Genomic DNA, 14,122 nt, shown 5'->3' on the forward strand with positions numbered 1-14,122 from the left:
GTATAATAATCCTTGAGTTTAACTTTGGGTATGAGTTTTGCATGTGTTACTAGCTACAAAGATGACTGCCATTAAGATGACCTTTTAAGAAACCTGGAAAGATTAGGCCAACCATCTGCCTGTCAATTGCACAGCCCAAGATTGTCAATTACTATTGGCTATCACACACCACTAACACAAGAATTTTTGCCAAACAATCTGTTTAATTTATCACTATATGCTAAGCTGTATATCACTTGGATCATTTCTTTCCATTTTGATTTAGGATTACATTTTAATTAAGAATACATTTCTACCTTTAGAGGGCACTCATAACATACAGTACCTAGACATTCAAAATAAGCAGCTCTACCAGGAATAGAACATGAAAGATCCGTGGATAAGCTGCTGATCCACAAAGCAGATAATCCTTTTGCTTTCATTAGTGTAACTTTTGGAGGAGGCTCCCCACAGATTCAGAGCCAGCCCAGCATTAACCACACAAAGAGAAACAGAGTGGATCCTGTGCTAATATTGGGAAAACCAGGCAACAGGACTCATTTGGGGCCTTTATTGTAAAAACATGCCCCAGCTTTCCCAAGATAACCAAGAGTGCCTCCAGAAACATTTCTCCAGGCCATCTATATGGACACAGGTTCTGCCCGTGTTCAGGGCTCAGAGATATAATGCAGACATTCACCAAATCACAGAAAATGAAGGAGACCCCAGGGCTGTTCCTGATATCAAGGTAAGGTGATCTCCACAATCCATGATCCTTTCCTGTCAAGGGAAAGTGTTTACCCGGAAAGAATATAAAACTATACTCAAGCTTTAGTGCCATTGCTCACTTATCTTAATGTTTTATCAAAAATGTTTTCAAACCATCCCCAAGGGAAATCTAGAACCTAGATGATAATTACCTGATCTATCTAGTTTTCTCCAATCTAAACAGATCCCCTTTACCAAAATAAATTATTAATTTTTGGTTTTTTGTTTGCTTGTTTCCGATGATAACATTCAACAAATCTAGACAGATTTTGTGGCTATTAGTGTTAGCCCTAGGATATCTTTCTCTGATATAAATATTATATCCCATATAATAATGAAAGAAAAATTGTAGACCGCTTTCTACAAAAAATTCCTTGGGAAAAAAACTGATAAACTAAAAACATAAGAACATTAAGGAGCTAAGGGGTGTTTTTTCCAAATTCAAAGTTTCCAAAGGTGAATTTCCTAAGCATGAGTTTCTATCAGTAGGTAATAACATTATTTCTCCAAAGAGTGACAGTTTTCCTGCTGGATGTTGTGTGTATATTTGAAGAAAATACAGTTTGATTCTGTAAATCCTCTTAGCTATTAATAGAACCACCTCGTAAAAGGTTATTTGGCATAGAATATGGACATGTGTTAATGTCTAACGAGCAATGAACACACTCAAAATTAAATGCTGCAAAACTATAAAACTGTTCAAATACTTTAACACCTGAAAATTCACCTGTTCTTTTGCCACGGCTCATATCCTGATATTATTATTTATTTGCAAATTCTTTATATAATTCTCTACGTCTGCCCTTTCTCCTAATGTTATTTTAACCATTTGGCACAAGTGGAGGGGAAAAAAATAAAAATAAAAAGGGTCAACACAAAGCTTTTTCTGTAAAAATATATGGACCTGTTCTTTTGAGCTTTCAGACATATGTGAACAAATAACACATGAATTCCCACACCGCCTATTATCATCTAAGCACTAAGAGTTTAGCAAGCTGCAATGAAATGGGATGTAGTGTCCAAGAGTCCTGAATTAATGGACATCTTAATGTAGGCAACACATGCAAAAGATATTTCTAAAAGACAGAATGTGGAGGCTACTTTGAGGAAACAGAGCAACAACAACAAATATACCCATTGTATGGTGCATATGTATGCTGTTGTATATGTGTGTATGTATATGCACCCATGCACACATATATATAATTTCAAAGTTCTAACTGTCTTGAGAAGGTATGCTCTAAGTGGAATCAAAGACAAATAAAATGCAAAAATATTTAAGAATCAGTATTACACCTTCCCATGGCATCCTGGAATCGACCACACATGCTGGTGCTGGGCAGCCTAACTTCTATCCTAACCTCACTAACCTGTTAACAGGTTCCAGTCTGTACAGCAGCAGCTGAGGGTAGAAGGAAGCCATCCAGTTGGGATGCTACTGGCTCCTTCACTCAGTTTTTGCCTTTTGAAAAAATCTTTTTATATTGCATTTGAATACAGAAAGAGGAGACATGTGCCTCTTCTAGCAAATGTAAGGATGGAAACACTCAACTAATTTTGAGTCTGCAGATATCATTGAATCCTTACTAACTGCAAAACCTTGGGCTAGGAGCCATAGGGAATAAATAGAAAAAGCAAGATATGCTCCCTCCTTTCTAGAGACTTACTGTATATTGAGAAAGACAAACGTATAGCATATTATCAGCATGACTCATGTCAATAATATAAGATACCTACATAATTATTGTACATTCTTTCAATCAGTAAGATATTAGGGGAGGAATATGATCACTATGGGGTAAGACAATTGAAGAAGCCCAGTGTTAGAGTGAAAGCAGTGAAATCTAAGGTAGACGTGAAATAATGTCTAAGAACATATATAGAGGCAGAAAAAGGGAACGTGAGCTAAAATGTATCTAGACGTCAAGGGGTCAGTCAGAAATTCTCCAAAAATCCTCAACCTAAGTTTTGCAGTCCATGCAAAAATTACCCCCAAATATAACATGGGCTTAAATTTACAACTACATGGAAAACTATAGAACTTTTAGGAAAAAAATGGAAGAAAATCTTGATGAGGTAGGGCTAGGTGAAGAGTACACAGACACCAAAAATTCATGATCCGTTCAAGAAAAAAAATCAATAAATAAGACTTCATTAGAATCTAAAAAACTTTTGCCCTGCCAAAGACTCTATTGAGAGGATAAAAGACAGCATACAGACGGCAGGAAAATACTTTCACCCCCATGTCTGCCAAACACCTTGAACCTAGAATAATTCTCAAAACTCAAGAGTAAAAGACAAACAATCCAACAAGAATATGGGCAAAAGACATGAACAGCCATTTTACTGAAGAGAATATGCAGATGTCAAATAAATATATGAAAAGATAGTCAACATTGTTAGCCATTAGGAGATGCAAATTAAAATCACAGTGAAATATGACTACACACCCAGAAGAATGGCTAAAATGGAAAAAAACAGTGGCTATAAAAATGGCTAGAATTGCTAAAATGGCTAAAATTGTGACAACACCAACTGCTGGAAAGGATGCAGAGAAACTGCATCCTTTACATCCTGATAGGAAAGTAAAATAGTACAGCCAATCTGGAAAACAACTTGGCAGTTTCTCATAAAACTGAAGATACAACTGCCATATGGTCTAGCAATTTCACCATTAGGCATTTATCCCAGAGAAATGAAAACCTACATTTACACCAACCCTGTATGCCAATGTCCACAGCTGCTTTATTTGTAATAGTCAAAAACCAGAAACAACCCAAAAGCCCTTCAAGGGATGAATGATTAAAAAAACTGTGGTACATCCATACTATGGAATCCTATGAAGCCACCAGAAGGAATGAACTACTAATACACGAAACAACTTGATAGACTTCAGGGAATGGTGGTGAGTGGGGGAGAAAAAGCCAATTCCAAAAAGTCACACACTATATATATGTGTATGATTCTATATAAGCCACTCTTTTTTTTTCTTTGAGACGGAGTCTTGCTCTGTCGCCCAGGCTGGAGTGCAGTGGGGCGATCTCGGCTCACTGCAACCTCTGCCTCCTGGGTTCAAGCGATTCTCTCACCTCTGCCTCCAGAGCAGCTAGGACTACAGGCATGCGGCACCACACCCAGCTAATTTTTGTATTTTTAGTAGAGACAGGGTTTCACCATGTTGGTCAGGCTGATCTTGAACTCCTGACCACAGGTGATCCGCCCACCTTGGCCTCTCAAAGTGCTGGGATTACTGACATAAGTCACCATGCCCAGCCTATATAAGCCACTCTTGAAATAAAATTATAGACATAGAGAACAGATTCATGGTTGCCAAAGATTAGGGATTAGGTAGGGTGGTGGATATAGCTACAAAGGGGTCATACTTTAAAGGGAGCCTGGTGGTGATGAACCAGTTCTGTGTCTTGACTGCAGTGGCAGCTACATACATTACATGTGTAATGTGCTAAAATTGCATGAAACTATACACGTGCACACACAGAAATGAGTGAAATCTGAATAAGCTCTGTGAATGGTACCAATGTCTTTTCCTGGTTTTGATATTGTTCTTCAGTTATGCAGTCTCTATTGAGAGAAACTGGGTGATCGGTACACAGGACCACTCTGTACATTCTGTGTATGTGATTTCCTATGACTATAGCATTATTTCAAAATAAACAATTTTAAAAAGCAAACCTCTAAAGGCAGGTTAAACTGACAATATGACACACAAATCACCTACATTTATTGTTGTGGTTATTCCAGTTGTTCTTTTCATTTGGCTCCTTGGGTTAATGGCATTGATGTGGTCTGACCTGTTTTAAAACAAGTTTGGATATACTATTGGTTGCATATGTGAAGTCAGCTGAGAGGTGATTTGAACCTGGATTTTCTGACACTGATTTCAATAAGTACTTGATAGCTTCTGACAGTGATTTAAAAAGTGGACTGTAGTTTCCTGGGCTTGAAGCCAGTCTTCTTCATAGTACTTTCTGTATGATTTCTGCCCAAAATACTCCAACATGGGCCACTAATTTACTACAAAATAAACTACAAAATCCCACGCACCTGCACATACACTCACACACTTGTCTTCATCAGATTATTTATTTATTTTTCAATTTTTTTTTTTTTTAAAGACTCAGTCTTGCTCCGCTGCCCAGGCTGGAGTGCAGTGACATGATCTCAGCTGACTGCAACCTCCGCCTCCCGGGTTCAAGTGATTCTCCTGCCTCAGCCTCCCAACTAGCTGGGACTAAAGACACCCACAATTACCCCCAGCTACTTTTTTTTGTATTTTTGGTACAGACAGGGTTTCACCATGTTGGCTGGGCTGGTCACAAACTCCTGACCTCATGTGATCCACCTGCCTTGGCCTCCCAAAGTGCTGAGCTTACAGGCGTGAGCCACCGTGCCTGGCTGATCAGATTTTTTTTTTCTTCCATCAGGATTTTTGTTTCCTTTCAGGGCAAGAATGCAAGTGGGAGGGCGGGTGAACTCTAGGCCAGCAGTTTTTCTAGACAATCGACATGAGGAAGAGAAAGCATTACAGCTGCTCTAGTGAGAAGTCAACTCTGTAAATATAGATATATATGTTTATGTGTGTGCATTCTTTCTCAATAATAAACATGGTCAGAGCTTAGACAAGAGAGCTGTTTCCACAAGGTTATTTTTCAGCCCATTCCAAAGTCAATGCCCTTCTGAAAGTGTGGGCTTCTAAGTGCTCTGCTCTTCCAGACATGTGATCCCTTGAGCAGCTGATCAAAGCACTTATTTTGAGACCTTATACATAGAAATGAGAAAATAAATCTCAAGGCACCGAAGGGCAGCTACAAAGACAATGGAGCCTTGTGTGATGAAAATGATAGAGGAAAGAAGAAAGGAAAAACAGCTTAGTAAGAGAGCAATTATGCCTGTTGGCCAAACACCTTACCATTAGTGTATTCAGAAGACAGAATTATTCTGTCCTGCCTCCATTTGTGAAAGAGTAAGTTCACTGAGAAGAATAAAGTTGTTTCTTATTTTCCTGAAGGCGCTCCGAAAATAATTCCATAGTAATTAGTTTAACACTTGAGATGTTCACAAACCTATTGAGGAAAAGGCTCATTTGGAAGTCAGCCATACTTCTGTCTGCCGTGGCTAGCATGTACATGTTCAGTGGCCGTCTCCTCTGGCACCTGCTGCAGGGTCTTCCCAAGTGAGGCCAAGGGGATGTGGCTCCACAGGCCTTGTGGCTCAGGGCCTTGGGTTCTCAGTGAGCAGTTCTTACATGGTCTTCCTTTGATGGAGACCATAAGGAAGACCTTGGGTATGCTCTTTGGGAAAGTGAAAAAAGGTCTTCAATTATTCAGCCTCTAAGCTCATAGAACCCAGGACCATCCATGTGATATTAAGAACAAAACAAAGAGGGGGGATAGAAAAAGGGAAGATGTTGGTCAAAGGGCACAAAGTATCAGTGAGATGAGAGAAATAAATTTTAGTGATCTATTCTACAGTATGGTGACTGTAGTTAACACAGCTTGATCATCCCTAATCTGAAAGTCCAAAATGCAAAATGCTCCAAAATCTGAAACTTTTTAAGTGCAGATATGACATTCAAAAGGAATGCTCATTGGAGCATTTCAGATTCGGATTTTTAGATTCGGGATGCTGAACCAGTAAATATAATGCAAATACTCCAAAAGCTGAAAAAAATCTGAAATCCAAAACACTTCTGGTTCCAAACATTTTGTTTAAGGAATACTCAGCTTGTAATAATGTATATTTCAAAGTTGCAAAAAAGCAAATTTTTAACTGTCTCATCACAAAAAAAAAAATAGATGAGGTGATGGCTATGTTAGCTTTATTTAAGGTTTCTACCATGTATACAAATATTAAAACAGCACATTGTACCCCATAAATATATGCAATTATTATGTGTGAATTTAAAATAAAAATAAAAAAATAAAATAAAATAAAATAGTGTTTCAGCTTGTCATAAAAGGTACTTATTATCATCCCAGAGACTATTCTTATATAGCTAACTTGGACAATCCCTTACATTAATTAAGCACCTAAGATATCAGCTAATGCCTTTCAAAGTAAAAAACGAAGTGGTGATCAATTTAAAAGTAAATGGCGGCCAGATGTGGTGGCTCACATCTGTAGTCCCAGCATTTGGGATTACACTGGCAGCCTTCACCACACCATCCACTGGGCTCTAATCTGAGCACCTGTACACTCCACTTACAATTCTGATTAAGAATCTGAACAGGAAAAATGGAAAACCATTCTATCAATGAAACAGACTAGTATCTCACTGAGGTAAGGCCCGCAGAAGAGGTCATAAATAGAAAACTCAGGTGACTATAAATAAAAAGTAAAGCATTCTTTATATCAGAAATGGATGCATATATACATATATATATATACACACACACACATCCTTTTAAAAACCTATACATACACATACCTGAAAGAAAGCATAATGTGTATTTGTGCTTTTCAGATATACTTTGGCTTGAAAAAAGTCAATGTAATATTGCAGAGAGCCAGAGGTGGCATTGCTGAAGAAAGAGAGGCAGGGAAGAGTGAAAAGGAGATGGCACGTGATACTGATTCACCCTGGAGGTTTTAGAAACAATTGAGACGCCCCCAAGCAGGGAAGGTGGAGAAGGGTCTCCGGTGATCAGCTGGGGCAAGCTCAAAAGATTATTTGCTGCAGTTAATGTGGCCCCATTTTTTTTAACCTGTAGGCCATGTCCAATGCCTCCTTGACTGTCGGAAAGATATCCAGCAATGGAACTGGGGTTATGTTTAAAAAAAAAAAACCGCAGGGGGTGGGGCAGAGGAAGTGGGAAGTACTGAAAGGGTTTTCAGAAGAGAGATGTGATCTTTGATTTGCCTTAAAATAATCCAGGGGAGGAGGAAAGTAGGAGTGTAAGAGATAATGCAGACTTGACAATGTGTTGTTAATTATTGGAACTGGGTGATGGATATGAGGGTTCATGAAGATAGTCACTCAGTTTTTTTGTATTTTGAAAATTAACATAATACATTTCTTTTTAAGAATCCCAAAGACTAGAGCTTACGATGTACCTTTAAATTTAAATAACAAACAAACAAACTTTTCATGTTCTATTTATACACCACAGTGGGAGCTGTTGTGTATGCTATCTAGCAAACATTCAGTAACTGCACAAATCATCTTGACCTTTTGGGGAATTTTAAATGGCAAAAAAAATCCCATATGAAAATCAAAGAAGCATACTGCAAAAATCCTGGCTAGCTTTAGTATACTGGTTTGTTTGTCTTTTCACTGATTTTACAACTCTCAGATTTTAAATGGTTTTAATAGTTACGGAAAAATATATCTAGTATCATTTCCATTGTTCAAAAGGTCTCATAAAATCATGCTGGCTTCCCTGCTGAAATCAAGACAGTCTTCACAAAGCCACAGAATCACTGCAAATGCTTTAGAAAATTTACATTAAAGTTTTACCCTCTTGCAAGATAAAGATGTGAATAAACTATATTGGGAACCTCAGGGAGTGTATTAGTCCGTTTTCATACTGCTGTGAAGAAATACCCGAGACTGGTTGATATATAAAGAAAAAGAGGTTTAACGGACTCACAGTTCCACATAACTGAGGAGGCCTCACAATCATGGTGGAAGGCAAAGGAGGAGCAAAGGCATGTCTTACATGGTGGCAGGCAAGAAAGCGAGTGGAGGGGGACTGCCCTTTATAAAGCCATCGGATCTTGTGAGACTTATTCACTATCATGAGAATAGCATGGGAGAAACCCACCCCCACTATTCAATTACCTCCCACTGGGTCCCTTCCACGACATATGGGGAATATGGGAGCTACAATTCAAGATAAGATTTTGGTGGGGACACAGCCAAACCATATCAGGGAGTAAACTTGTTTTTCTAGGTTCTCTAGAAACCATTTAATTCCATTCTGTGAGAAAAGGTGATCCAAATCAAGCTTGTGTCATTAAAGAGTTTATTTTAGAAACATCTATAGAATGGTTTTACAGCTCCTGCATTTAAAATGACTGAAAAATGAAATTTTAAGATGAAGCAAATATGTTAAAAGGATAATCGTTTAAACCATATAGTGACAACTGGAATATATTCAAATATTCAAGAAAGAAACCCAAATCACAGACTACAAAAGTAATTTGATTTGACATCAACTATGTAACCAAATATGTTTTCCCATAAGACTATATTTGGCTTATATGATTTCGAATTCTCAACACTAAAAATTGTAAGGATTTATATTCAAGTGATAGATCATTCTAAGAACTTTTATTCAAAATAAGACTGGAAATGAACTAAAATATGCAAGATACTGTCTCAACACATTTTTGTAACTGTCTGTTCAAATTGCATGTGACTAGAAGACAAAAGGAAATAGCAAGGAGGCAGGAGGCTAGCAGCCCAGGAACCTCGGACCAGGAATCTGTGGAAGATGCTAGAAAGACAGTTTAACACCAGCAAACTGCCTCTAATAGCTGTGACTCCATGTTCTCATTCCAAATTCCCAGGAGAGAGGATCTGGCCCAGTATAGATGTGGTCTCTGTCTCAAGATCCAGCAGCCCTGCTGGGCATGGTGGGTCATACCTGTAATCCCAGCGCTCTGGGAGGCCGAGACAGGTGGATCACTTGACCTCAGGAGTTCGAGACCAGCCTGGCCAACACGGTGAAACCCCATCTCTACTAAAAAATACAAAAATTAGCTGGGTATGGTGGCACATGCCTGTAATCCCAGCTACTCAGGAGGCTGAGGCAGGAGAATTGCCTGAACCCAGGAGGCAGAGGCTACAGTGAGCCAAGATCGCACCACTGCACTCTAGCCTGGGCAACAGAGTGAGACCCTGTCTCCAAAAAAAAAAAAGATCAGCCCTAGCTGTTCTTTAGGTTGTAAGACAATCTTAAGCGGTTGTCCAGCACATATTTTGAGTGATTGCAACTTTAAACCAGCTTATGGGATTCCAAAATCAATGATGACACCTGAAGTAGACAGCCCTGATTTAGATATTTGAGGCCTGGCATTTTTATATCTATCACTCACAAGCTTTGTAATCACGCCTCAGAGATAATTCTACACATCTTCTCTGTTTATCTCCTATTCCCACCACCAGACATTCTGCAAAGTATCTGTGGATGAGCCCCACAAAACTAAAGTCTAGAGTCAGCAGACCCTCAGCCCCTAGGGGACACAAGCCGTGAAGTTCTTGTGTGACCCTCTGTCCTCTGTTGAGTCAGCGTGACCCAGTGTGGGTCATCGGATAAACACCCACACTGATAAACGAATATTTTTACCTGTAAGTTATCAACAAAATATATAGATTGTGTGAAGCTGCATAAAAATAGTTGAGCAAAATATGACCAAATGAATAAAACATTACTTGAAAGAAATGATCAAAGCAGTTGATATTACCAATGTCACACTGCATTTCCGAATTCTGTAATAAATCTGCTCTCTCTGCTTCTGTGAGTTGTATTTAAGGCTTTCATCTGTGACCATTTGCCCAGAGGATCACGTTCTGAAGGATATATTTTTGAAGTTTTCATTTGAGGAGAAAGTATTATTACCATCAACATCATATCAGGAGGACACACAGTTAATTTTACAGAGAGTTTTGTTGAAGCACGAGTTTGCTGGATTAAAAAGTAAGCTTATGATCAACAAATAAAATCCAGGTACTATTGCTTCCTTTTTTCTGTTTTTGCCTTGTCTTAAAAATACCTGCACCTGATTATTTTTACCAACTTATTAGCATCATTAAGTTCTGTAAGCTTCCCCTTTCCCAGAGCTGCAGTTTTGGAGAAGCGACACATCTCCCATCATTTGTTGGCCCGTGGGGAGTCCAAGCTTTGGGGGGCCAACCATTGCCCCACATGGATTCTTTGCTACCCTGAAGATAAGCAGAGTGAAGCTGAGGAGGGTGTGAGGAACAGGAGGCAAAGGAGGGTCCCTCAGGCCCCTGGTCGTTAGCCTGGACCAAACTAGAAGTTAAGAGAAGTTTGCCTCCCCTCTCTCTCACCCACCCCTCACCTTGGACTCTTTGCCAACATCTACAGACATACCCTAGGAACCTCATTCTCTCATTCTGGCCTAGTTTCTCCCTTTAAAAAAAGAAAGAAAAGTTCAAATTCAAATGCACTTAGATGTAAATGAATTCATACATCACTCCTGCTCATGAAATCTACAGGGAACACTCATTAGATCCACAAGAATGAACCTGAGTAGTGTAATTTGGACCATATAAAATCTGAGCAGGTGGGAAACTTGGGGTTCGGGGCTACTTCCAGCCCCTCCTCAGAAGCCACACTCCAGCGTGATGCAAATCCCGCTGGCTTCTACTTCTGATCACAGAGAAGGTGCAGCATTCCTTGGTTCTGTCTTCACTTCAAAACCTCCTCCTTTATAAAAAATTAGCTGGAGGGCTAGGCATGGTGGCTCATCCCTGTAATGCCAGCACTTTAGGAGGCCAGTAGTTTGGGGCCAGCCTGGACAACAAAGAGAGATCCAGTCTCCACAAGAAAATTTAAAAATTAGCTGCGTGAGTGGCACATGCCCCTAAGTCCTAGCTACTCAGGAGGCTGAGGCATGAGGATTGCTTGAGCCCAGGAGTTAGAGACTGCAGTGAGCTATGATCATGCCACTACACTCCAGCCTGAGTGACAGAGTGAGACCCTATCTCTAAAAAGAAAAGAAAATCTCCTCCTTTTCTAAGCAGTTTTGGCCAAAAGCCAGGTTATAGTTCTGCTTGGTTTATCCATCAGAAATGGGCTGGGTTTTTAGATACATGAAATCACAAGGGGAGGGGGAAATGAATGCCTTTGGGTTTTAGGAAATCGGGAACCAGAGCGCTCATGACATTTTCTTTTCTTTTCTTTTCTTTTTGAGATGGAGTTTCGCTCTTGTTGCTCAGGCTGGAGTACAATGGCGCGATCTTGGCTCACCACAACCTCTGCCACCCGGTTCAAGGGATTCTTCTGCCTCAGCCTCCCGAGTGGCTGGGATTACAGGCATGTGCCACCATGCCCGGCTAATTTTGTATTTTTAGTAGAGACGGGGTCTCTCCATGTTGGTCAGGCTGGTCTCAAACTCCCAACATCAGGTGATCCGCCCACCTCGGCCTCCCAAAATGTTGGGATTACAGGTGTGAGCCACCGCACCCGGCCATGACATTTTCAAATTCCTTCTCCCTGAGTCAAGATTCAGAGCTCATTGCTCCCTTCTTGGAATACAGCCCTCCACCTCACTCCCAGGAGCAATAAGCATTCTCAGGGGCCCAAGAGCAGATGGGCTCTTCTTTGCTAATGCTTTTTAAAGGCAGGGAGTAGAACAATGGCAAATGGTGACATCTGGTGGAAATCCAAGCACTGCAGCACTTCGAACCAGTACGACTTGAGGCTCAGTTGTAACTAACTGAAGTCTGAGTACTTGAAGATGTCCTTTTTTACCAAGTGAAAAGCTCAGTGATATCACCCTTTTGGCTGACACAGGTACACATTGCCACCAAGCAGGATGATGACATAAAGGGAAATGTCTTTGAAATGCCAAGAATTGGTTTCTGAATTCAGGTCTAAGTTGTATTTCATTCTCTGAGTCTTCATTTTATTTTATTTTATTTTTTTGGCAGAGTCTCACTTTGCCACCCAGGCTGGAGTGCAATGGCACCATCTCAGCTCACTGCAACCTCTGCTTCCCGGGTTCAAGCAATTCTCCTGTCTCAGCCTCCCAAGTACCTGGGAATACAGGCTCATGCCACCACACCCAGCTAATTTTTTTGTATTTTTAGTAGAGACAGGGTTTCACCATGTTAGCCAGGATGGTCTCAATCTCCTGACCTCGTGATCTGCCCTCCTCGGCCTCCCAAAGTGGTGGGATTACAGGCATGACATTTTATCTTCTATAAAATCAAGACAATAATACTTTTCACATTCAATTTGAATGGGTTGCTTTGAAAAAAATCAAATGAGACAAGGTATGTAAAAATGCTGGTAAACTATAAAGACATGGGCTTTTTAAAAAAACTCAGATCATGGTGACTCACGCCTGTAATCCCAGCACTTTGGGAGGCCAAGGCAGGTGGATCACTTGAGGTCAATCAGGAGTTCAAGACCAGCCTGGCCAACATGGTGAAACCCCATCTCTACAAAAATACAAAAAAAAATTAGCTGGACATGATGGCGAGTGCCTGTAATCCCAGCTACTCAGGAGGCTGAGGCAGGAGAATAGCTTGAACCCAGGAGTTGGAGGTTGCAGTGAGCTGAGACTGTGCCATTGCACTCCAGCCTGGCGACTGAGCAAGACTCCATTAAAAAAAAAAAAAAAAAAACTCAGATACTTTGAGTTTTTCTTTTAAAAGCCTGCATCGGTGAGTCCAGCTTTCCATTAGCCCTGTGCTGCCTCCCGGGAACCCCTTGGAACCCTATGGGCTGGGTTTGTAGCCAGTTTCTCCCATAATAGTTGTTAATCTATTTATCTCCATCTACAGATGGACCTCGCACCTACTGGGCACAGAGTAAGAGCCCAGTTAATATTGATTGGCCAGTTGATTAGTAGATCTAGAAATGCATTATTTCCCTAATTTTTTTCCACCGTGTGGATGAAACAAGATTTCATCTGATTAAGGTCAGAGATCATATGGTATTTCTTGATGTCTTCAAACTGAAATTGTTAAAATCTTTCTTCAGACAAATGTTTCATATGCCCTGAAAGAAATTAATGACAGTTAAGAATCCTGAATAGCCCCCAGAATGTTTCATATCAAGGCAGTGCCAACCTCCAACTTCCCCAAGGAAACATCCCCTTTAAAATGCCAAGCAAAGCAGTCTAATTCAGTCGCATCCAACTCAAAGAAATCAATGCCCGCTAACAAGTTCTCCCAGCAGCCGGGCCAGAGGAGGGAGAAAGCCTTAGAACGACAGGGCCCCGCATGGCCTGAGTGAGGCTCACACAAAGCCTGGTTTATTAGGAACCACTGGAAAAGCTATAAAGCCCAGGCAGCCTTCCTGGGCCTGTCACAAATTGTCTACTTTGGAGAGAACAATGTCTTCCCTGTTCTTGCCATCTTGTTTGTTGATTTTCAGGCTCCATCAGTGTGAAATTGAGAGATCCGGCCCAGGTCCATGGGGACAAATGGAGTGGCCCTCTTGTGTCAGGCCTTCTCTGAACATGCATTTTAACAAACCTCATACCTTCAGGGTCTACTCATGCAGTTGCTGCAGCCTCTATCCCACAGTTTCTCGCCTCTGTAATTGAGAAAGAGATGAGATGCATTGTTTAGAAATGTAAAACCACATCTATCAAAAAATATTTTTATTACAGAAGTGTTAGACATAATAGCATAGTAAAACCTTATGTGCCCATT

General features: G+C 40.4%; 1 protein-coding gene across 1 annotated transcript in view; it reads left to right on the top strand.

The window, feature by feature from the left end:
• The first annotated feature begins 562 nt into the window (after positions 1 to 562).
• The window catches only part of RGS20 (regulator of G protein signaling 20), a 112,298-nt gene continuing 98,738 nt past the window's right edge, over positions 563 to 14,122 (top strand). The window contains exon 1 of the mRNA XM_054497698.2: positions 563 to 727. Within this exon, the coding sequence (XP_054353673.2) occupies positions 563 to 727 (165 nt within the window). The remainder of the gene's footprint in view (positions 728 to 14,122) is intronic.

The sequence above is a fragment of the Pongo pygmaeus genome, chromosome 7 (genome assembly GCF_028885625.2).
Source record: "Pongo pygmaeus isolate AG05252 chromosome 7, NHGRI_mPonPyg2-v2.0_pri, whole genome shotgun sequence".
NCBI lineage: Eukaryota > Metazoa > Chordata > Mammalia > Primates > Hominidae > Pongo > Pongo pygmaeus.